The sequence below is a fragment of the Drosophila melanogaster genome, chromosome 2L (assembly GCF_000001215.4).
Source record: "Drosophila melanogaster chromosome 2L".
Lineage (NCBI taxonomy): Eukaryota > Metazoa > Arthropoda > Insecta > Diptera > Drosophilidae > Drosophila > Drosophila melanogaster.
Window position 1 is genome coordinate 14547107 of NT_033779.5, and position 23010 is coordinate 14570116.

General features: G+C 42.9%; 2 protein-coding genes and 3 long non-coding RNA genes across 9 annotated transcripts; 1 reads left to right on the forward strand and 4 right to left on the reverse strand.

The window, feature by feature from the left end:
• Nucleotides 1-391: 391 nt before the first annotated feature.
• CG4218 (uncharacterized protein) lies at nt 392-2003 on the reverse strand. Of its 4 annotated transcripts, none has more exons than NM_001299007.1 (3): nt 1545-2003; nt 761-1148; nt 392-689 (listed from the first exon to the last, which is right to left on the reverse strand). In NM_001299007.1, the coding sequence occupies exons 1-3, from the start codon at nt 1845-1847 to the stop codon at nt 535-537; spliced, it is 846 nt and encodes a 281-aa protein (NP_001285936.1). In that variant the 5' UTR covers nt 1848-2003; the 3' UTR covers nt 392-534. The 4 variants fall into 4 exon arrangements, with proteins under 4 accessions (NP_001285936.1, NP_609714.1, NP_001285934.1 ...); NM_135870.4 differs by having other exon boundaries at nt 423-689; NM_001299005.1 differs by having other exon boundaries at nt 423-706.
• Nucleotides 2004-3288: 1285 nt separating this feature from the next.
• On the reverse strand, nt 3289-3854 carry lncRNA:CR44853 (long non-coding RNA:CR44853). Its single transcript, NR_124261.1, has one exon. It is a non-coding gene; the product is annotated as a long non-coding RNA:CR44853 (long non-coding RNA).
• Nucleotides 3855-10832: 6978 nt separating this feature from the next.
• Nucleotides 10833-11746, reverse strand: lncRNA:CR44854 (long non-coding RNA:CR44854). The gene is made up of 2 exons (NR_124262.1): nt 11692-11746; nt 10833-11320 (listed from the first exon to the last, which is right to left on the reverse strand). It is a non-coding gene; the product is annotated as a long non-coding RNA:CR44854 (long non-coding RNA).
• Nucleotides 11747-13671: 1925 nt separating this feature from the next.
• lncRNA:CR44855 (long non-coding RNA:CR44855) lies at nt 13672-14249 on the forward strand. The gene has a single exon (NR_124263.1). It is a non-coding gene; the product is annotated as a long non-coding RNA:CR44855 (long non-coding RNA).
• A 1659-nt stretch (nt 14250-15908) lies between these two features.
• On the reverse strand, nt 15909-16620 carry CG3473 (uncharacterized protein). Of its 2 annotated transcripts, none has more exons than NM_001299008.1 (1): nt 15909-16620. In NM_001299008.1, the coding sequence occupies exon 1, from the start codon at nt 16471-16473 to the stop codon at nt 16018-16020; it is 456 nt and encodes a 151-aa protein (NP_001285937.1). In that variant the 5' UTR covers nt 16474-16620; the 3' UTR covers nt 15909-16017. The 2 variants fall into 2 exon arrangements, with proteins under 2 accessions (NP_001285937.1, NP_609715.1); NM_135871.3 differs by having other exon boundaries at nt 15968-16620.
• Between the last annotated feature and the right edge of the window lie 6390 nt (nt 16621-23010).

Genomic DNA, 23010 nt, shown 5'->3' on the forward strand with positions numbered 1-23010 from the left:
TAAAGTTACTTTACCAAAGTTAGCAATACAATGTGTAGAGTGACTGTAGTGACAGCTTATGTTCTGTTCTAATATGCAGTTTAAGTTATTTTTTTGAACAGTGCATCATCCGCTCTGTGTCACGACAGGGCAAGATTTATTTTCGGTATTCCATGGGCGACTAAAATGCGCTGTCAGCGCAGCAGTTGCTGCCATACGTCGCCGTCGCCCGGCTATGGTCATGCCTTGGGCTTGGGCCATATAGATACATTAGCTGATGGTGGTCCGGATCCGGACCAAGGGGACCCACAGAGCGATCGTTCCCCCTCATTGCACTTGACACTCGAAATTGATGCGCCACTGCGCCCAAGCCGGGCCACATTAATTAGGCAAAATATTGACACGCTGACGTGTGGTGTTGCCTATTGATTAACGCGTCTTTTCAATGGGATCGGTTTTATTGGATTATTTTTAGTGGGATTTTGGGGGGATTGGTTTGGCTTAGTTTGGATCTTCACTTGTGGTTTTTTGTGTGTGGTTGGCTATTGAAAAGGCCTAGTAGATGGGCTTCCTCTTCGGTGGCAGGTGGCTGGGAATCCTCATGTTGTTGGCGTTGTGAGCTGGAATTTTCTTTGTCTTCCTGCTGCCGCCGTGGAAAGGACGAAGAACGCGTATGATCAACTGCATAAATGCTCCCCAGCGCGCATGACCTAGGGTTTAGATGAGGCTTTGGATTAACCTACATGGGACTGCTCTTTTCGTGGTCTTTTGATGCCCTTACCATAGTCCTGGAAATTGCATTTCCCCTTTGCCATCTTGGTGCTGAAAACCTCTGCCTTCTTATCCACTATCTCCGAACTAGTAACCATATTCGAGAGCAGCGATTTAGATTTCTTAACCCGCGGTGTTTCAGCTACCTCAGGACTATGTTCTGGTACCACATTGCATACCTCAACGATACCAGAGTTGGTCTTCAATGGAGGACGATCCTCCGATTTCATGCCATTTGCGCTGGCGAACCGAGCACAACTCTCCGTGGACTTCTTGAGCAGAAACCAGGATTGCTGGAGAACATGACCTTCTTCGATGAGTTTCTCGTAGCCATTGAGAATGCGGCGCACATCCACGTTGATCAGTTCCTCGGGAACCTCGGGAAGATCGCCAAACTCCTGAAATCAATACAAAAAGTAAATACATAAAATAGTTGCAAAGAATATTTCAAAATTTTGTTGAGCTGCACTTTTTAGTTGCAATTGTATCAATCGACTGTCATATGAACACAACCTTTAAAGCCCTTAATCGCTTTCAGCATTCCAATAAAACATTTTTGGGTTATATACAATTTATTTAAATATTAAGTATTTCACGCTGAAAGACAATCCAGGTCTGAATCCAAAAATGTTCGTCAGTATAAATCCAATATATCCTCATATAAAAGGTTTGCAATTTTTCAAATGACAAAAGTAACACTTAAATGAACTACTTGTCAATTAAATTTTGCTATGAACGTAGTAGTTTAGGGTAATAAGATTAAGCAATAATTATTGATGGTAATGCAAACCCACCTGCGAGTTCTTCCGCAGATCTTCAAAGCGCTGAATTAGCTTCTTGATATTAAGACTGCTCTTGGAACCCTTGGTGATCCCGGCACCCACACCCGCTGTAGTATTGGTTGTCACATTTTCATCGATCGAATCGGTTGGTAATGTCTCGGATTCCGACCCATCCATACTGGAGGAGCTCATCCTGCTGAGTATCTTGGCCGTTTGCTCCATGAAGGACGCCTGGCGATCGCGTAGCTCCTGCAGTCGCATCTTCAGCTCGTCGAGGTATGCCAGCTGGCGGGGTGTGGGCTGCCTGGTTGCCATTGTCAATTTTGCTATCCCACTTTTAGATTCTTTCGAACATGTGAATGGATCCGAAAATGCTTAAGTTTTCGGTTTTTTTTTTTGGGCTATGGATACTTGTGTTGGGCTTGTCAGACCAATTGTCTCTAAATAAGAGTTTCAGTGCTTAATACTATGACTGCAAAGAGACTGACTACTCGGTTACCGGTTTTATGACAACGCCACCATAGTTTGTAACTAAGTATGCTGTGCATTGGAACCCAAGGAAGTAAGCTATAACCATTCGAATTATTTCTTAAGAGCAAAGACCCTTTTAGCGATGTAACTATTCTATCATATACGTAATTTGATGTAAAGTGGATTAGGGTATTTTTAGAGTATCGCTTGGTCGTATTTCATAAGTTTGGCTCGCTCTTTGGACATGGCCTATTACTCGCTATTTTTATGGGCCCCAAATTGAGATATCTCCTGCAATTCTGGCTGAGCTAACTAAGTTGTAACTGCCCGCTGCCTCACGAAACCGATCCCTCCCCCAACTTTCATTCGCCTGTGGTTGAACAATGGAGCGATGTGGCAAGGACAGTGGGTGCGGAGGGGCAACTCCTGATACACCTATATATCTCTGGTTTAGCGTCTTGGCTGGACTCACCTTTGCGATGCTGCGGGTGGTTGGGGCTAGTTTGGAATTTCACGGAGGAAAACGTGCCGCTGCCATCGGCTGACGCCTACAATGAAGAAAAGGGGGCGTGTCGGCCACTCTGTGACTCCCAGACTGCTGTTGATTTCCCCCGGAGGTGGATACCAACCCCTCCAGCATCCTCCTCCCATGCCAGAGAGTGTGCAATTGTTGTTTTCATATTTTAATGCCTTTTTGAGTTGGTAGGCGTGCCACGACACGATTCTTCTTACCGATAAGCTGTTATTTTTATGGGCCCCCGCCGAATCGGATCGACTTGAAGTGGAGTCGGTGGTGCAGGGTATTGCCGGGTGGAGCCGGGTGGTGCTCCGTGGTGTGCGGTGTGGGCTGGCTGCCGACTTAAAGAAGTTAAAATTATTACACCGCAATTGTCTTGATCGTTGATTTATGTGCGCTTTTGTTGTCGGCTCTCCTGGCTCGCGGCTATGGTTTTTCGCTTTTTATTACTTTTTTGAAGTTGCCAGTTGGCCAACAGGCAAATTTGTGTGGCTGTTGATATTTATTGGGCATGGTCCGGGCATTGGCATCAATTGTGTATGCAACATGGGAAGTTGATTATGCCTCTCATTAGCCACCGTATTTTTTCCTTGTGCACGAAATGGCGACAATTCCATTCCCATGGACATGAAAGTGGCCCATTTGCAGTTTACTAGCACATCGGGTTTGGATAGTAGGTAATTTATTTTGCTAGCATGTCTTTTCGATTACTAATAGTTATTAAAATTACTAAAATAGTTAAGTTAAAATAATAGATTTATTAAAGATCATATTGATCTTGACATTTTTCTTATTTGCGTGGAAGCTAAAAACAGAATTTTCAATGGGATAGCCTTCCATTTCATTTCGAATTAGTCAATGGCTCTTTTCGGCAACTTTAGGCATTCCCTAATTGAGTTCTTGATTCGGCGACTCCACTTCCTCCTCAGCGTTTTTCGGTGAATGTCTGGCCGGTGTCATAATCTCATCGCCTCCTCCGGACCAAGCCCAACCCAATGCGATCCGATCCGAGTCCCATTGTGCGACTCCAGCACGATTAAAGCCAACCGCATTTGCAGCCGCCTTCAATTGCCTGAAAACTTAATGATTTCATCTTTCATTGAATTCAAATTTGTTTCCCCATCGGGCCCCCACGATGTCCGAGTGCGATTTGCAGCTGTGCAGGGAGCACGACGTTCGATGTTGGGGCACCGGCAAAATGTGCTCGATGTTTGGGGCTGCCGAATGTGGGCGTGCCCCCATCATACGCCCCTGGAGTTATTGTCGTTGCTGTTCTGCACTGTTGATAGCCAACGCCGCGGACTCGGTTGGCCGAGCCTCGAAAAATAACGAATTTATTATTTATTTCACCTGACAGCCCCAGCAACAGACTCTATAAATTTCCCTAGCCAATCCACTCCGGACCGGAATCATATTTATGGTCCCATCTGTATCTTTCTGGCGATGCGCATATGAAAACGAAATTATTGATAAGGCATGCATAGCTCCATATGTACATACATATATACGTATGCCCTTTATTGTACAGCTCTGATTGAAATACCTTTCGTCTGGCAATGCAACAGCTTCATTTGGACAACCAATGAGAAAAGAAAATGAAAAAAATCAAGGAGAAACCGAAAGGTGGAAATCAGCTGCAGCAACAAAGTTTATTGGCAACACACAAGGAGGTAAGAATAATAAAACCTTAACCCAATATCCTGCTTATGGTCATAATTTTTATGCTGCTTCCAGCGAAGAAACCAAAAAAAAAAACAGTGCAGATCGACCGCCTGGGCTCAGCATATAGCAGTTGGTCCAGGTCCAGGTCCAAGTCCAGGGAACTTTCCCTCCAATCCCAATCCACAACGTGCCGCGTATTTCATTATGAATTGCTCTTAACGATGTTCCATTTTTCATGAGCGCATTCATAAACCTTTTTCTTATTTTCGACTTGAAGCGGATTGTTGTTTGCATCTCGCCGTTGCCGTTGGTGGAAAAGAGGAGATTCTGTCTGGCGGTTTGGCTGCCGCCAGCACTCCTCCTCCGCTTCGGTTAGCAAGTGAATGAATAATTGCACCAAGGTGTTGTAAGGAGAGCTCTGCTATCCGCAGTCCTATTCTGTACAGTGGTTGTGATATACATAAAACAAGTGCAAAACTGTGTATTAACACTTGGGAGAAATTAAAACTCTCAATCAGATTCTTTTCTATAATTAGTTGTTAAAAATCCACTAAAGTTTATTTAAAATCAGGTTCTAAAAACAAATAGTAAATATAAAGCATTGCTTAAAATTTAACTCAATAATTTTGGAATCAATCTGTTGGACAATGATTACCAAACTCCTTTTTTATATTTATGATGGAATTTCATATATTTCGTTCTTTAAAATGAATTAATTTTTAAAAGGCGAATGCTATCTTTATTTATTAAGAAAACCTCTGCACTTTTTTTTCGAACATTTTTGATTGACAATACGCTGAAAAATATTTTAACTAGCTTTGGTAAAAGTAATTTTTCAAATGCCAGTTAGAGGCCCCTAGGGAGACTTCAAGCCCTTGCAATGCCCCCTGTTTCCGCTTCCTTCACTTCTTTCCGTTTTGGCGAAAACCAATTCCCTTTTACAATTCCGCGGCTCTGTGGCCTCTTGGTCTTGGGCTCTGAGCTGCACTGAAAGAAATATTTATGTGTATTTAATTTTTCCGCATTAAAATCGGCAATTTTAAGAACACAATGAATTCTTCTTTAAAGTTTTGTGCAGTCAAGTTTTATGCATTTCAGGTAAGATTCAACTTAGTTAAGGAATTTCTTAAGGACTTACTCTAAATTGTTTGCAGTGTTAGGAAGGGTTTCCGCGGACCATATCGGCTCGGGCCGCTGTCAAAGGCGCAGCGGGCCGTCGTAAAATCGCGGCAAACACAATTGAAAAACGACCGGGCCGTGGGAGCGAGATGGGGCTAGGAGGTGCAAGTGGGATGGGAATATGGGTGAGTGAAGGAGTGCGGCGGCAAACACTCCACACTTGTCAGCAGCGGCCTTAGTCGATCCAAGCCCCTCTGCCAGCCTCTCCGTGACGGCCCAGAATCTCGCTTATGCCCACAAATCATAAATTGCCGCCTTAAAATTTATCTTCAATTTTCGAGACCCCATGTGGTGCTTAGCGAATGGTGTTTTGAAATTTATTGCTGCATTTGCAATAAATATTGTCAGTTGAGTCGGGCCAACAGTGGAAGCGAGATGGGGGAGTGCTGGTTGGAGCGGGATGGCCATAATGGCGGCGTTTGCTTGCTTTTTGCATGATTGCCGCTGTAACGCCTTTGCCCGAAACCCGCAAGCCCCTCCTTCCTTTTGGCCACACTCCGCCTCTGAAAATCCCCCCATTCAGTTGTTTCCTCCTCGCCGTCCCCCGGATTCTTTATTGTTTTCGTGCATATTAATGCACGCTGATTGCGGGCCATGGTTAGCTGAAAGAGGGGTCGTTCAGCCGCAGGGGGAATCCCCCGCGTGGCAGTTAGCAGCTGCCGTACTGTGTCCTTTCCAGCCAAAAAGACCTCCGCCACCCCACCGATGATTGTTAATTTACAGCGCGAGAAATTGATTGCCATTTTGTTAAGATAGTATGTGCGAATTGAGAACTGTGTGTCCATTCTGTGGGGAAATCTTACGCAGGGATGTGCTCTTCTTTATTTGCTGGTTAATTGTGGTTTCTTTTATACCAACATAATATTTATCGCCTCGGATCGGGAGTGGGTCTAATTGGAGTAGCGCCTTAATGAAATCATCAAGACGAGATGATGTGAGGTTTGGTAGAATAGCATACCAATTTTATTTAGTAAGATAAAAATTAGGTAACATGTTATTTACCTATAAGTTGTTTACCTATATGTTATTTATACATATTTATACATTTATTGTTTGCTATTCTTGTAAGCCCTGTTACCGTAGGAGCTCACATAAGCTAAGCTCAAAGTTTGAGGCATTGTTCTGCTCGATCCGAATATCATTGGGGCTCAAATTTTTAGCACCAACGTCATAGCAGATACTTTGGGTTTTTTTTCTGCACTCTTGCTGAGCCTACCGAGCACACAGTAAATGAAAGTAAGCTCGAAGAGCTTCGACGACTCGTTGGACGTCAGGCGGCATTGGCAGACCCATCAATCAATTCACAGAGAACCCAGACACGGACACTCGAATCGTAAACCCCGTGAAACTCGTAACTCGGGCGCTGCCTACAAAGTCCGAAAGAATGGAATAACTTTCCCTACCGCCCCTGCGCTTTCTGTTGCCACAATTTGTTTGCACTGCTGTCAGGCGTCGATGACTCTTCGTCTTCCTCTGACTCCTTCCCTTTCGGTTACCTTGTAAAAAACGGAGCGGGACAACACGTACACAGAGAGAAATTTTAGCAACTCAACTATATTGTGAAGAATTGGAAAGGTTAAATAGGCCTATTTTGGTAATATTGAACAAGATTTTGTTAGTGGCATAAATATTTTTTCAAGCCGGGTCCTTGAATTTTGATAAAGAGATATATACAAAAACGTAGTTCTCAGTGGCATAGCAGTCAGGCCTTGCACAAAACCCATCGATTCGAGCATGTGACACGCATCAGGCAGAGCTCATCAATCTCCTGTCGGCCCAAACAAAATATGCAATATGTTCACATTGCGGTAGGGAGAAACCTCAACACGAAAGGCGAGCATCGATACCACGGGGTTCGGTTCGGGTTTGCGAGGGAGCGGCCAAAGTGAGATATAAAAACAAAAATTAGAACTCTGCCGAATTCCGAACCCCTTCATGTTACTGCGGCCTAACCGCATTCAGTAAATATTGTACGGGCGAAACAAAACGAAGGAAAAAAATTAGAGAGTATGTGTTGACAGCAGTCATCAATCAAGTGACACAACTTTTGACATGTCAAATGAACGAGTGAGCGCATAAATTACAATGGCAGCAACCATTTATACGACCCCGAAAGTTACAGACCCAGTGAGATAGTGATTGTAGGCCTCCAGTAGCCGACGAATAGGTAAACATGCCGGCAATTGGAAAACCGATTTCATCAGGAGGGATGGGGCTGGTTACGGAAAGGGGAATGGGAAGGGGAAGTGCGGCGTGTTAAATGTCATTACACTTATCGATAAGATTGATAAGTGTAAACGGTTTTGCGTGTCGTTGCTTCTTCTGAGTCATCTGCTGCACAACAGAAGCGCCGCACTTAATCACTCCGCAACTGACTCCCAGACTCGGATACCCAGATTCCCGTACTCACACCTCTACGTAAGCCATCAGTTGCCAGCCAGACAATCTGTCAAACAGTCACGCTGACAGGCATTTCCACTTAAAACAATGCCAAACAGCAACAGCTGCGGAAAAACTCCTCATTTCACTCTCCACACTACGCTGTAATTTATCCGTATTCGACTTCGCGATGTGGGAAAGTAGTTGAGCCGGCGAGAAATTCAAGATTGTGTTTATCAGCCGAAGAGTACTCAACTCGTTAGTTTCGAATTCATGCCAATTGAGTTTATTACTACATTACGAGGAGATTATGTAAGAGAATTGAATAGGTAATGTCCACACTGTTTTTCCCGGCAAATAAACAATAAATAAAGGTTCCATTTAACATGTGCAAGTTTCATATAATTCATTCCTTTAAACGGTTGCAAATTTATATTGCATCATAATCCTTAAAACTTGGGCATATGCTCATACCACCCATCAAAAATATAATGTAGGCTTATAGACTTCTTTGATCACCGTTTTACGAACTCTGCAATCTGTTCTGGATAATAAAATCAAAAGTTGCCAACAGTTTGGAGTTTGCTTTTCACTTTTCGCACAGTTTCCGGCGTGACAGATTTTACTTTTCGCTAGCGAGTGTGAGCCTCTCGCCTGGGTGTGCGGTGTGTGTGTGGTGTGAGTGTGCGGTGTGTGCGCCGCTGGCAGTGACAAATCCTTTAGCGTTATTTGCGCATGTCGACACTTTGACAGGCGCCGACACATGCGAGTCGCTCCACGTACGCAGTCGTCCAAAGCCCCTATCATATTTCTTTGGGTCTCAGTGGATTCTCTTTGTTGCCATCGCTTCCTGTCTGCCCAGCTTGCGGCAAAGTTTTTAATAAATTTGCGTCGTTTTCGTTGTTTTTCAATTTTTTGGTTGGTTTTTTGCCGGCTTGCGGGTGAACGAAATCCACCGAAAACATTTATTTCAATTTTCCCCCCATGTCGGACAGGCAGCGCAACATGAGAAAGGAAAATTTCTGCTGCCACAGTACTTTACAAATTTGTTTCCGTCTCAAGCGCGGCGACAGGCGAGGAGCGTTGACAGCTGTCAGTGGAGCTGGCTCTTGAGTTGAAGCCAAAAAATATTGACAGTTATCGTACGTCACATGCAAATCAAGTCGGACGCGGTGCAGTCGTGCGATATGTTTACCGTTGCCCGCTCACCAAATTGGAAAATGTTTGTCTTTTTCGGCTCTAAAAGTTGATTTAACTAGACAGCAATATACCTTTCAGTACACAGCCACGAATTTTACGCAGCAAGGTGGAAAGTGTAATAAAACTATTTGCAAGCTGATTTAAAATGATTTTCCATTGCTTAGGTCTACCATATACCAGTTCTATCAACGGTATCCAAGCGTATTCTTAAGTATTTCTGAACTACGAAGAGTAAAAATAAAACTAAATTCGAGAAATTTCCGAAAAATTCAAAGTTTGCCAAACAAAATGCAGCGAAACGAAACGAATTGAATTGTGAAAATCCTTTGCAATTAAGAACTGTCAACGGTCTTTTGTAGACACAACATTCTTGGAATTGTTTGCAAATTCCCCAACACTCATTTGATTTACGATTCACTTCGCCGCGTTGAAAGTAATTTGGCGCTCGATTTTCTTTTCCGAATTTCCCTGCCGCTCATGCCATTTTGCCTTGACTGTTCTTCGCCTGGCTGTTTGTTGGCTGTCTGGGGCCTGACATGTTGGCATCTCTTTGTAATTGATTAGCCAGCGGGGTTATTCACTGACATTGCATGTCGAATCCAATGAGAACAGTCTCCGTTCCTCGGGGGAGATCACCTCGAGAGTTTTCTGGGCGTGAGTCTGCTAGTGATTGATGGGACTGATCGCAAAAATCAATTGATCAAGCAACACTTTTATGAACTCGACGCGGTCATGAATCATTTAGAAATCAATTTGCAACTACGGTTGATGGGTAAAATATATAGTAGAAGTGTAACATTGTATGCTCTATAAGATCACATAAATAACATAATACCTCCTTGCCTATAATCTTAATATCTTTGTAGAAACTTGTCGAACAACTTCTTCATGGCAAGCCCAAGTAACATTCTAAATTGTTAGATTGTATCTGGCAAATAAGTAAATAAGTGAACAATTGCCTTGTTTGCATTGGAATTATGTGGAGGCTTACCGTCATCCGTTTCCTTATCACCGCCAATGTTGATGTTAGATTGTCGCATTCCGTTCACTAGGTGATCGATGGGACCATAAAGCTGCCAAAGTGTAATTCCAGTAGGCGCCTTAGTTCAGAGTGTGCGACTGCACTTAACTATATACAGTATCTATAAATCCCATGCGGCCATGTTTATCTTGCGGATATAGTGGATGGCAGATAAGCGGCCGGTAAGCCGAGTGATTTACGGTGCTTTGCAGCCCCCATCAATCAAAACCGGAAACGTCAGATCGTCGCCTTAAATTATGATCGCTCTCTCTCAGTAGAAAGGCAACCCTCTTCCGATCCTTTATGCCCCCAGCATCGATTAATAATACGCCGCTTATCGAGAATGCAATTTATAATACAAAATGGCAGTCGAAAGCCGCTCGAGAAAAAAGGGATCATAATTAATATTTAAAGGATGCAGGCACAGTACTGTGCCCCCGGCTCCCCATTTCCAGCCCCATCTGGTGTGCTCTCCTGTTGCTTCATCGGCGATTCCAATCAGATAACATTAGCACGTCACATCACACAGCGTGCAAAAATTATTATTCATTGAATTTGTGATAAATGTGACAGGCCCAACAGCACTCCGAGGGGTCTTAACAATGCCGACGAGCCGATCAACCAACCGGCCTGCCTGCATTTCCAGACCAATATGGCCAATATGGGCCAGGACCGGACCGAACCAGGCCGCATCGAAGCTGTCAAAAATTTGTTGCAAAAAGATATTATCTGATATGGATTGAAAGGACCAGAGATGACGATGACGGACCCAGTCTCTGCCTCTGTGTGCGAATCAGTGGTGGCAGTTTGGCTTAAAACCCATTACCTGAAAATAATATATGATTATAAGTGTGATTTTAAATGTTCACCGCAGCTGGACTTTTTTTCAAGTTTATTCGGAGGGGATAATATAAACGTTTTTGATCTCTGAAGACTTTACTATTTTTATGGCATGTCTTTGGCATCACTGGCCAATGTATCTGCTCCGGGCTCATCAATAATGAGGCGACGAGGATGCGGCTCGTCGGCAACGTTGCTGATGATGGCGATGACCATGATCGATGATTGACCTGTTTTTGTTGCGCCCATCTTTAGAGTGACGATTGCCGGCGAGTCTTCTTCTGGCCCTGACCACACCCATTGACAGGCATCTGCAATGTGCAATTATTTGCGGAGAATCACAACAGCAGGCGGAGTAGTACTCAAATGGAATTGCCACATTGATTGATGTGCTCAATAAATTGCACGATGAGCATCAACTGTTTCTGCAGTCTGGCGCTTGGTATTTGGCATGTGATAAGGCCGATGGAAGCTGACAACGGAGTCGAGCTGCGGAGCATTTAAATGTCCAATAGATGTCTGCACAAGAGCATGAAAAATAGTTGAAATAAGCAAAGGATTTTGATGGACAGTTAGGAAAAACCATTTATCAATTAATATACATTTGCACACCATGTCTAAGAAACTGATTAAGTATCATTCAATTATTTATTCTGTAAACGAACTGCTCAAAAAAATATACTGACATTTCATTTGACACCTTATGGTCTTGTGTTTTTCGCATATGCTTCAGGGATCGGAATCTTAATCCCCAGCGGAATGCCTTTCAGCGTATGAATCATTGGCAAGGCCCCACAGTCTTCGGGGAACATTTTAATTATGGTTTTTAATTTCACGGCCCATATGGCGGGCTGTCAGGTGATTTCCCCTGAAATATGCGCAGAACTCACATCTATCAAGAACGCCTGGTTGGTTGGAGGCACTGCCGAGCGAAGATTGCGCACTGAGCGGTGAAATATTTCACTCTATTTCTGTTTTCGTCTTTCAGAATGAAATTAAGTGTTAATCTCATTTGATTTGTCATTTTCACATGACGTGATTTGGCGGCCTTCGCAGCTCTGGCAATAGAAACGATCGCTCTGGCTCTTGATGTATGGGAAACAAATGTTTCTCTGACACATTTATTTGTTTAATGAGACGTTGAATAATTAGTTGGATATGGCACAAGCTCAAGAAAATACAACCGATACAAAGGCGAAAACACAACTTGCATAGCTGTGGATACCTCCATCCCTACAACTACACCCCCGACGCACACACATCAGTTGGCACAGCAATTTATAAATTATGATTGACGACTCTGTGTGCGGAATTGTGTGACCCATCGCAGTTAGCCCCTACCCAGACCATTATTCCCCACTTTGAAACTCGGCTCCACCATGTGAGACTCGTCTGACATTTTTCTATATAGTTTTTTGCCCTGGCCTCGGTCATTATGGCTGACAGCGCGCCTTCAAAATGATGAGTTTAGATTGATGGCCGCACATCACTCAGCGAGATGGCAGCCACACCGAGTGAAGACGCAACTCTGAACAGGTTGGGCGAAGTCAAAATACCCTATCAAAGGACTCTGAACAGGTCCTTATATGACTTTATCTAAGGAAGCCAGTGAAGCCATTCATATTTGCCATATATTCGGTAAAGTACTAGTTTATTATAGAAAGAGAGCCTTTAAAAATGGTTGTTAATGAATCTCAAAAATACATAACTATTAAACTTACTCAAACACACTTATTAACGTCTTTCTAAAGATGAACAAAAATGGTTGTTAATGAATCTCAAAAATACATAACTATTATTCAAAACTTATTCAAAAACACTTATTAACGTCTTACTAAAGATGAAACAAGACTTATTTGGATCAGAAAATATACATAATTATATTTCATATAAATTAAAAATGTAAAAAACTTTTTCTTAATCTCTTCATATAAAAGTTTCAGCACAATCCGTTTTATCCATGTTGCCCTCTGGAGACAGAGAATTCAAATCCAATACGACTGCAGGCTATCTGTGGTTTTTGGGCCCAAATCACCATGCTCCACTGCTTCGCCTGTTGACATGTCACTAATTTCAGAATCGCTAAGCTGATTTTGCTGAAATCTGATTTTTTGCTGTGAACCAGCCCCTGGGATAGTTGCTCCACCCCATCTTCCTTTCGCAACTCCGACGATGATTGATGTGTTTGGCATATGAAAAACCGAACTGAAAACAAAAACCCTTTTTCCGAAACATATTCTATGTCATTTTGTGTGCCGGAGGAGAGCAGAGTAGAAATGTATTAATCATCCGTGGCGAAGCCTAGCGAGTCGAGGTGATAAATTAAGTTTGAAGACGATTGGGAAATGTCTGTCGAGTAATTAGTGAACTGAGCTGGGTCTGGATTGGATTGGGGTCTCTGGTCGGGTCTTTCCAGATCCCAAAGGCCGGCGAAGCCTTGGAGGCGGCGGCGGCCTAAGAGAGCAATAATGATGTGCCTGACAGAAGAAATGCAAGAGACCGAAATTAAATATGATAAAAGACCCACACAGTCTGTTGGCATAATTAAGTATGACATGCAAAAGTATGAATTATCACTGAAATGTCAAAGTGTCACAGCTGCCATCAGGCGGCGATGGAGATGGAGATGGGGAATCTGGCGGAAGGCATAAATAAAACCAGAGAAGAGAGTGCAAGAAGCCATGACAACGAACGCCGCGTGTGGGATTAACTGACTTGAAAATTTATGATATGAAAAATTACTTTAGCTCGGCGAACACACACACACACGCACACGCACACTGCATATAGCATACAAAACTGCAAACTGAAAGATGCAAAGTGGCGGGCGAGATACAAATACACAAAGAGAGATGTTTATTTTGTATTTTATTCATCGTCGTCTCCCATTGAGCATCAGCAGCATCGCATCGCATCGAGAAATTTGTGGCCCGAACAAATTTCCCAAAGTCTGTGTTGAAAAATTAATGTGCACAACTGTCAGTGCAGTGACAGAGATGCGATGTGAATGGGGTTCATATTCGGATGCGGATCGGATCGGAACTGAACTGAACTGAACTGAACTGAGCGGGGCGTGAGGGTTACTGTTGTGAAAGCTCTTGATAAATGATTTTGAAATGTGACAAAATGCTTACGAGCGGGATTACCGGGGACGAGACGACGACGGCCCAAGGATTGTTTGCTCCGGGTTCGGAAAAAGAGTTATTTGCCAGCTGAGGGACCAGCAAAGTTTGTTTTGTGCCAGCGGAATCAGATGGGATTATAGAGATTTGCTCAAATGAAGTTGTAACAGAAGTGAATGCTCAGATGAGTGAAGGGAAGGTGCGAGTCCTGAGCTAGACGAATATAAGCTGTACGCCCATGAAAATCAAATAAAATAGGATTTGTTTTGTTGGCACTCGGAACAAATCAATATTGAATTTTTGCGATTTTAGTAAAGATTATTTGGAGAATAGAAAAGGTTTCTATAAGCTGTATAATATATAAGTGTGCATTGTCATTATTTAAGATTATTTTTTAAATGTGTATGTGACATTTATAGAACAGAAACTAAAGATAATAAAATAATATTTTGACTGAAGATTATATGGATTTATATGGCCATCTCAATAAATCACTGCCATGCTATCTTCAATCGACGTGAAATGGTTTTCATTCTCGATATGCCTGACCCATGCAGTTGTGTCTTATATAATGGCCTTTCATAAGTCATACTACCTTTCCTTTTATTTTGGCCATAACCCATCAAGGCATCAATCAGGCGTTGTCGCGACATTATAAAGACTCGAAACCTAAGACACCATCAGTTTACCTCTGCGGCTGACCCAAGGAAATCGAGCTGCGACGCAGACATCAACGATCACCGGATCGGTAATCGGTGATCGACGCCTTTTGGCGTTACCATGCCATCGATCTTGTTAGCTTTGACGCATCTGTAAGTGGCGGCGACACAAGTCGGAAAGTGAAATGCAAAAGATCCCCCGCCGGATCGATGGATGGATCGCATCGGGCCAAGACATCATCAGTCAAGTGGCGCGACTGCGTCCGTGGCCGGGTCAATTCGCGTGACAGCTCTCTTGATTTATGCGCAGACACTTGAGTAACCCTCGAGATAATCACCAAATTCCCCGCCAGGGCGCACACTATTTATCATATAATTAAGCGAGTCGATAATGTTATTACACTGTCTATAAATCGGACACTGCCAGATCGGAGCTGCGCCGATAGATTGGTCCCATAAGTGTGTGGCAGGTGTCTTAGCGGGTCTCTTTTAGAAAGTGGGAAGTACTTGGGCAACATTTGACACGACGGTAAACATGCGGGTCTAACTAGGCTTCTGATCGGAAAATACGACGCCATTCAGTTAATTGAAAACCCATAGCAATATATTTAAGTACCGTGTATTACGAAGATTTGGGGTTTGAAAAGGTTACCCAAAAAGTGAAAACAAAGTTAATAACATAAATAATTCACAAATTTTATGTAATTCATGAAAATATTTACGATAAACAGTACATCAAAATTGAGTAATTAAAAAAACCGAACTTTACACATTTGGTTTTCATAACACCATTTCAGTACTGAGTATCGGGTAGTCGATAGGGGAGACCTTAGGATTCCTTTGTTCGGGGGCGATTAAGCGAAAGCGCCACTCCCTAACCTCCGAGCAGTGTCCACTTTCCCATCCAGCCAGTCCATATAAATCAATTAATTTAAACTGTCAGGCAGCTGTCAAATTGTGTTGCTACCGGGAGCGTTTTTCGTTTCGCTTTTGACTCGCTCGACTTGGCCGGGGTTTTGTTTTACTTTGTTTTGGGTTCTCGAGTTGCGGGGGAAGCCGGCAAAGAGACTTTGGGTACGGCGACATGTCGAGATTTACTACTGAGTGATTGACGACTTTATGTGTCATTAAATACCGTTAGCAGTCGCCTTTGTATGCCGCACACTGGACCGGACTCATTTTTCATGCCACTACGCCCGCGTTTAGTGAAAGTCGATGCGATTTGTAGCTTCGGCACTTGTGGCTGCACATTTCAATTAGACATCACGCCGCGGGGGCGGTAATTACTCGCCGACACAAATCAGTTAGGAGTGGATACTAAAGCTTAATATGCGGTTTAAGGAAAATGCACATAGGACAAAACAATTCCAATATTTAATAAAGTTCACATTTTAAGCACCCTTCTAAGGATCAAATTTAATTCATTTTTGGGAACTTAATTTTGCATCGCATGTTTCAAAGTGCATTCCCTAGCAAGTTGAATGGCCCTACGCTCGTTGACCTTCCACAATTCCGCAACGTCGTTGGCCAGTGGATCATCTGGGTTTGGAGCACTCAACAGGGCCTGGATCGAAAGAAGAACGGTACGAATTTGCAAAGCAGGACTCCATTTATCCTTCAGGATGTCCAGACAAATTCGACCCACACGGTCGATGTTTGGATGGAAAATCTTTGTCAAAAATCGAACCTTTGGTGCTTTCATAGGATAGTCTTCGGGTAAAAATAATTCCAATTTAAAATTTCCACCCTCAAAAGGGGAATCTTTGGGGCCAGTAACGAGGACGTGGAAATAACGCGCATTACACTCATCAGGCGTGGCACTAATCCCGGGAACTGGGTCCTCCAGAAGGCGCTGTGTCTCCTTGATGATTCGTGGAGTCAGTGCGGCCATCCTCTGTCTACCACTTCTTGTGAATTGCCTTTGATCCGTTTCCTCCAAAAAAACGCTGTTAAATTTGATGTGTTTAAGTAGATTTTAAGTAGATTTAATTTGAATAAAATTTCTGAATTACACTGTCGGTTACTTGGTTTTTCTAGCAAGACTGCTTGCTACAACTGATGCATAACCTGTCAATAAATTAACTTAGTTGATTTGAATGCCCAAGTCATCTCAATAAGACCGAATCAAATGCTCAATTCCCATACATTTGCAATTATCCTTCAGTGGGCATTGAAATTGAAATTGACTAGAGGCACTTGCCCCTCCATACCGCTCCCACCACCCACAACAATAAAAGCGAACCGCATTTCCATCCTGCAACGCTTGAGGGTCCTTCTGAAATCCCGGGTGAACTGGCAATGTTAACTGGCACTCAACTAGCAGCTTATTAGCAAACTTTCCCATTGGATTATATAGTTGAATATTATAATAATCGAGTTAGGTTCGTGTAAGTGGATGCTCCGCCGCCCCTGCAATCCGCATACTTTTGGGGGCATGGTTAGCAGTCAGCTTTCATGCACAATTTCCGTTTTCATGGCTCCGGGCATGAAAATAAGCCCACAGTTTATGAGACGACGTGGAGGACGACGTCTCATGTTGGTGTAACAAAAAGTGGGCAACTTTTTAGAGCGCCGAGGAAATACTTTGCTAAATTGCCAGGGCAGTGGCAGTGGCGCCCCACATCTCCTCCAACCATCGAACTTTGGGCCTGCCCTCGTGGAATGGCTACAAAAACCAATAACAGGACGTAATACACTCATGTGTGTGCGAATTGGGGGGATTCCAACTTTTACAAATCGTTAGCATTTCGCACGTTTATTGAGTTGTTTTTGTATGTAAATTGGTTGCATAACTTTTGCCATGGAAAGTGTCGAGTGGCCGGAATGGCAACACAAACGCAACCTAACCCTTTCAGTGCCCTCGCACTATTCTACACTGGATTATTGTCTGTAGATTTTCAGATACGCAAACGAACATTCCCTGCCCGTCTGAGTGTCCTCGTGTGCATAAACTTTGATTCCACTTTGAATGCGCCAGCGCATGCTAAACGCGTTGGAATCCCTGGATGGGGTATTTCGATATAGGAGTACCCTGGAAATATTTAACTCTTTTAGCCATAAATTGTGACAGATTCAATGTACGAAATCCAATCAAAAATGCTCACAAATATTTTAAAATATAATTTCCCATCTGTATAAAACTTATTAGGGAATTATATTTTTTTTTTTAATCTAAAGAACATTGAGTTCTCTTAAATGACTTTTCATTTAACTTGAATTTTATTAAGGGGAAATGTATGTAGCTCAACATACCCTCATCATCCACGAGTGCGAAGCATAAAAAGTTTAAGCTATTTGCGTATCTCGCCAACGAAGGCTTTTCCTAGTGGGAAAATGATGCGGGGAAAGGTCGCTCTGTCTGTGGTTGTCGGTTTGGTTTGCATTGGTTTGCTTCGGTGGTGCATATTTGTCGTTTGCGGTTTTCAGCTGCAAATATTATAGCAAATTGAACTGTAAATAGTTTTTATTGCCCTTTTTGCCACAGAGCCGGAGTCAAACAGGGTCGAGTCGAGAAAATGCCGGGATGAAGTGCAGCATAGCTCTGATTTTTGTTTTCCAACTATATCGGGTCTGGCCAGCCCAGGCCACAGTTTGTTGGCAGAAATTCCATTTTGCAGCCAACCCAGGATGGGCCACAAAATGAAGTTGTGTCACAAAGATTAACTCAGAGAAATACCGAAGCAAACAATTGACTGGAAGCGCGACATCTCTATAAGCGAAAATATTTGAAAAAAACGAAACACTATTATTATAATAATCTATAATAATCTATAGTTAAAAAGAAAATTCGAAATTAATCGTTTATTAGTTGTTTCAATTTGAGTGTTTTCTAATGAAATTTCATTGTTTTAATAATGAATATAAGGCAGCATAAATTCACTTAACTCAAGCACACCCCCTAACGAATTGCCACCTTTGGACACAAGACCCAATGAAATCAAACAACACAGGCGACACCCCCACATCGGATGATTAATGGCTGGCAAATTAATATGAAATTCCGTAGCCGGCATCGTCATCCTCGCAGAACACGAAACTAATAATTTGTGTGCCGTAATTTGCATAGATATATCATTATTATTATATTTCTTTATAAATATTTCGTACACGCCTCGCATTTTCATTAATCAATCGGTGTGCAGGGTAGGCGGAGGAAAGACATGACATGAAAAATATGTTTGCCAGTCGATGGAAAAATTATAATTTATAAAAATTTTAAGAGCACTGCAACGTGCGCCACTCGCGCCATCAATCAAAAATCTCGGTGGACATTGCAGACGAATGGAAGGTGTACAGATGGACGGGCGCCTGTCTGGGATCCCAGATTACGACGGTAGCCATCAGAGGCTCCGGACCAATGACCGACCGTCCATTCACTTTCTTAATAATAAGAGTCGAAGTGTGTTAATACCTTGAGAATAAGTTTTTCTACTTCAAATCATACTCAATTGTTGAGATATTTTTCAGACTTGCAGATTGTAAGCTTTCCGCTGAATAGTACCATTATTATAATAAAATCATTCATAAAATGTAACCAAAGGCTTTAAAAAATATTTAATTAAAAATAAAATAAACAATATTCAAGCATTATTGTTATTATAAGAATTTTCATGATTAGACGGGGTATTCGAAGTTCGTAACCCAAAACCGCTTCTATTCTTCAGTTATAAATGATTCAAATTATGGAACCGACAATGAGATGAAGACCATGACGATGCTGCCCCGACTTCTGATGATGATGATGTTCGGTTCTCGCTTTTTAGCTATTGTCTGCCCGCCTCGGCGGATGTTGAAAAATGTGAAAATTGTGAAAAATTCTACAACAATCCAAAATAACAAATGCCCCAGACGGAAATGCCGGAAAAAAGAAGTATACTATATTAGTTTTGTTCCAGGACGTGACAGGCCGGTCAGGCGTCCAGGGGCATCAATTTGTTCGCTCTCAAGCGAGATTAATGATGTTGCACTCTGGGGCACAGGGGGCATCTAACATTAAATGCCAGCTAATTAATGATCAAACTGTTGCAAGAAGCGACACGCCCCCAGCAGCATAATGTGCCCACATTTCGCACGATTGGAGCTGAGAACCAAGTGACACAGTAGTCACTCCATATGGATGATGATTGCTCTGCTCGGACGCACTTCCCATCCGGTTTTGTGTGTCCCATGATTAATGAGCTTATTATGTACTTTGCCACTCGCTCAATCTCTCCTTCACTCGGTTCAGATCCTGTGGACAAGTCAGAATCTCTTTTCTTTTTGGCACAGGCCTCATTATTCTTCATTGTTCATTTGACGTAGTGTGCCAGAAAGATTTATTACAAGCCCACTGGCCCAGGGATGAAAAAGGTTTCCGATTATTTTCAAAAGGAGTGGGAAAGTCACTCAACACATTAGAGTAACACATTTTATTATAGCATGGCATATGGCTAATAGCAAGGTTTCTTATTAATAATAGCATTCTGATAATGTATTGAGCTACCCATTGCTCAACTTACACTGCAACCTGTATTTAATTATTTGCCCAATTGGTTATATGGATTTCTCTCTGATTTCTGCAATTTACCCACTCAACGCATCATTCCGAACCTTCTGAATTAAAATGTTTATAGGCCCCTGAGCTCGACAATTTGCCGTATTTCTCAGCTAAGGCAGCGGCAACATTGCAGTGGCAACAAAATCAGCGAACGAACGCGCTGACAGCTGTCAACATGTCGTATGATTAATGTTGGCCAAATGCGGTTGCATTTTTGTGCGTTTCGCGCTGTAAATGAAATGATAAATTGGGTGTGCAAACATTTTTGCCTCGTTCGCCATCCAGTGGACCGATTTGCAGCTTAATAACGAAATGAAAACAGAGCAGGCAGCGTTGAAGCGAGAAGTCCCTCAATTAAATTGCCTTTCACCAGCAGAATGCCATTCAGGAAACTTTGCCACATATCCGTTCGTTCGTTCCCCACTTGGAGTTGCACAAACAGATGATATTCTTGTTGTTGTTATAGCTCTTACGGAGTTGTTGCAGTGGCACACCTTTGTTGACACCTTTGGCCAACACAACCTCAACCTCGGGCGCTTTCGTGGCGTGTGTGAAGTGGCATGTCCACATCCGTTTCGCCTCGCGTTTGATTGATTGAAACTGCAGTTGCAACTTGCTGGCACCAAAAGGCGTTGACAGCTCGCCTCTGGCAGTCGTGTGAATCGAGGGGAAGTGGGAGTACACCTTACAAAGTGCACAAATCACCGCTAGTAATGTGCGACCTTTGCACTCGTGTCAGTTAAACGCGACTTGGGTGAAATCACTGCAATCGAAATCAATGAAATGTCTGAATAGAAAATCGCTAGTTGGAAAAATGATAGATATTGACTCGTGCTTTCCGTTCGTAGCCATTGATAAAATAGCTAATCATCCACGTAAATAAAGATGGTTATAAAAAGTCACGCTAGTTTTTATTGTGAGGATAAACATATACTATTGCACTTTTACATTTATTCCAAGGAAAGGATCTACTTTTGGGTAACCAGAAATTGAAATTAAATATTAGGTATTAGGTATTAAACTAATCATCTGTCTATTTCAGGAAATATCGACTATCTGATATCCGTTACCGATAAAAATTAGTCAAAAAATGAAAATGATCAAAATATTTTTCAAGCTGTTTTAATTTACATTTTTAAAATCTTACAGACAAGATATCCGTTCCTCAATTTTTCCGCTCTCTAATGCAAATTACCCACTTGCATCTTCGGATGCGAAATCCGTCCATCATTCGAATGGCGCTGCATTTGGTTACAACTTGAGTCAATTTCCTGCTGCGACTTGAAATGCACAACTAATAACCAGAATGGGCCGGGAATTTCGCCTAGCAAGGCAAACATTATAAATGCACCCATAAATGCGTCATAAACCAGGCGGCAACACGGAATCAAGGATTGCGGGGTGGCGGGATTTCAAGACGTTGATGGCAGCGTCGCAAAATATGGGCAAAGGCTGCAAGCGGCAACAACATAATAAATTAATTATATGCAACATCAGCAACAGTGCCTCCCCCCACCATCCCCTTTTTAACCGTACTCACTTGAGTGATGTGTGGCATAAAGTCGTGAGCGTGAGCGTCTATTAGCAGTCAACGTTGACGACGTACAACAGAACCGGCAACGATCCGACCCGCCCCTACAGTCCCACCGCCCCCTTTTCTGCTTCTTCTCCTTCGTGACAAGGCGCACACGAGCGCGAACAAACAAGGGGCGTGGCACGGGGGCAAGGGCAGGGCAGTGCAGTGCAGATAGTTTAGCATGTGTGGCATCTCGGGAAGGCGAGCCAAGTCAAGACAAGTCAAGACAGGAGTAGAGTCGAGTTCAGTTGAGTTGCGTTGGGTTGGGTTGGATTTTGCGGGACTTGGGGCAAGCTAAGGGGTAAAGGAGATAGGGAACAACAGAGCCAGTCAAACGGGCAATCCATCCATCAGCCGCTGGCAGACAGCAATTGCAAGCTGCAAGTTGTGCTGGCTATGTGGCACGTTTGATGTTGCTGCTTTAACCACACCGAGCCAGTTATTACTGCTGCAAAACTGCTCCAATTTGCTGGGAATTTACAAAGCGAAAGGGTTTTGAATTAGTCCTTGAAATTATGTAGAAATTGATAAATGCTGCATCTTATATAAGGCGTGAAAGGCAGTTAAATTCGTGTTTTTCTTACTATTAATTGCTTTTCAATTGTTTATTTATTTGCATTAATTTGGTGTAGTAAAATATAATAATAGATTTATGGTATTAGGAATTCATTAATTTCCAATTTTTAAAGTAAATATCACATTTTAATGCCATGTTTTTAATTTTTGTAAACAACTTAATTTGTTCAAATGCTTCATATACCTCTTGCCTCACTTTGAAAGAGTATTCGTTGTTCGTCTTACGCAAAGCAACGTTGCCTTAATAATTCTCGCATTGTTGCTGCAAAGACGCTGCCACAAATGTTGCTGATGTTGCTGACTGGCCAACTTAAGGAGACGCTGACCGTAGATTGCATCGGGCTTCGAGGGGATGGGAGACTGTTCTGATTGGAAAATCAAGTGTGTGCATCGGATGGGGAGAACGCTTGCAGCCGGGGCATGTTTGCCTGCTTTTAATGGCCCCAACTGACAGAGACTGCAGCTCCGCTAATTGCGAATGCTTGACGCATGTTGCAGCCACTCATGGGTAGACATGGACGCAGGGCTTGTTGCGTATCGTGAGGGGGGGTGTGGGGCCATCGGGGGCGGTGTGGCAGGTCTTTTGCTTAGACAGCTCCACTTCGCTGCGCTCCTCACTCAATTCGTCTCGAGTCCTCGCGGCCCGAAGCGCAGCGTGATTTTTAATTAGTTTTCTTAGAAATTAAATTGTTAATTTGATCGACGCATTTTCCGCACTCGCCGGCTGCCCCTCAATCTTA

Coding starts and splice junctions, on each gene's coding strand:
- CG3473 (NM_001299008.1), bottom strand. CDS start 16,473: ATGGCCGCACTGACTCCACGAATCATCAAGGAGACACAGCGCCTTCTG.
- CG4218 (NM_001299007.1), bottom strand. CDS start 1,847: ATGGCAACCAGGCAGCCCACACCCCGCCAGCTGGCATACCTCGACGAG. Junction 1,149..1,544: donor ATCTGCGGAAGAACTCGCAG/GTGGGTTTGCAT, acceptor TATTGATTTCAG/GAGTTTGGCGATCTTCCCGA. Junction 690..760: donor ATGCAATTTCCAGGACTATG/GTAAGGGCATCA, acceptor TCTAAACCCTAG/GTCATGCGCGCTGGGGAGCA.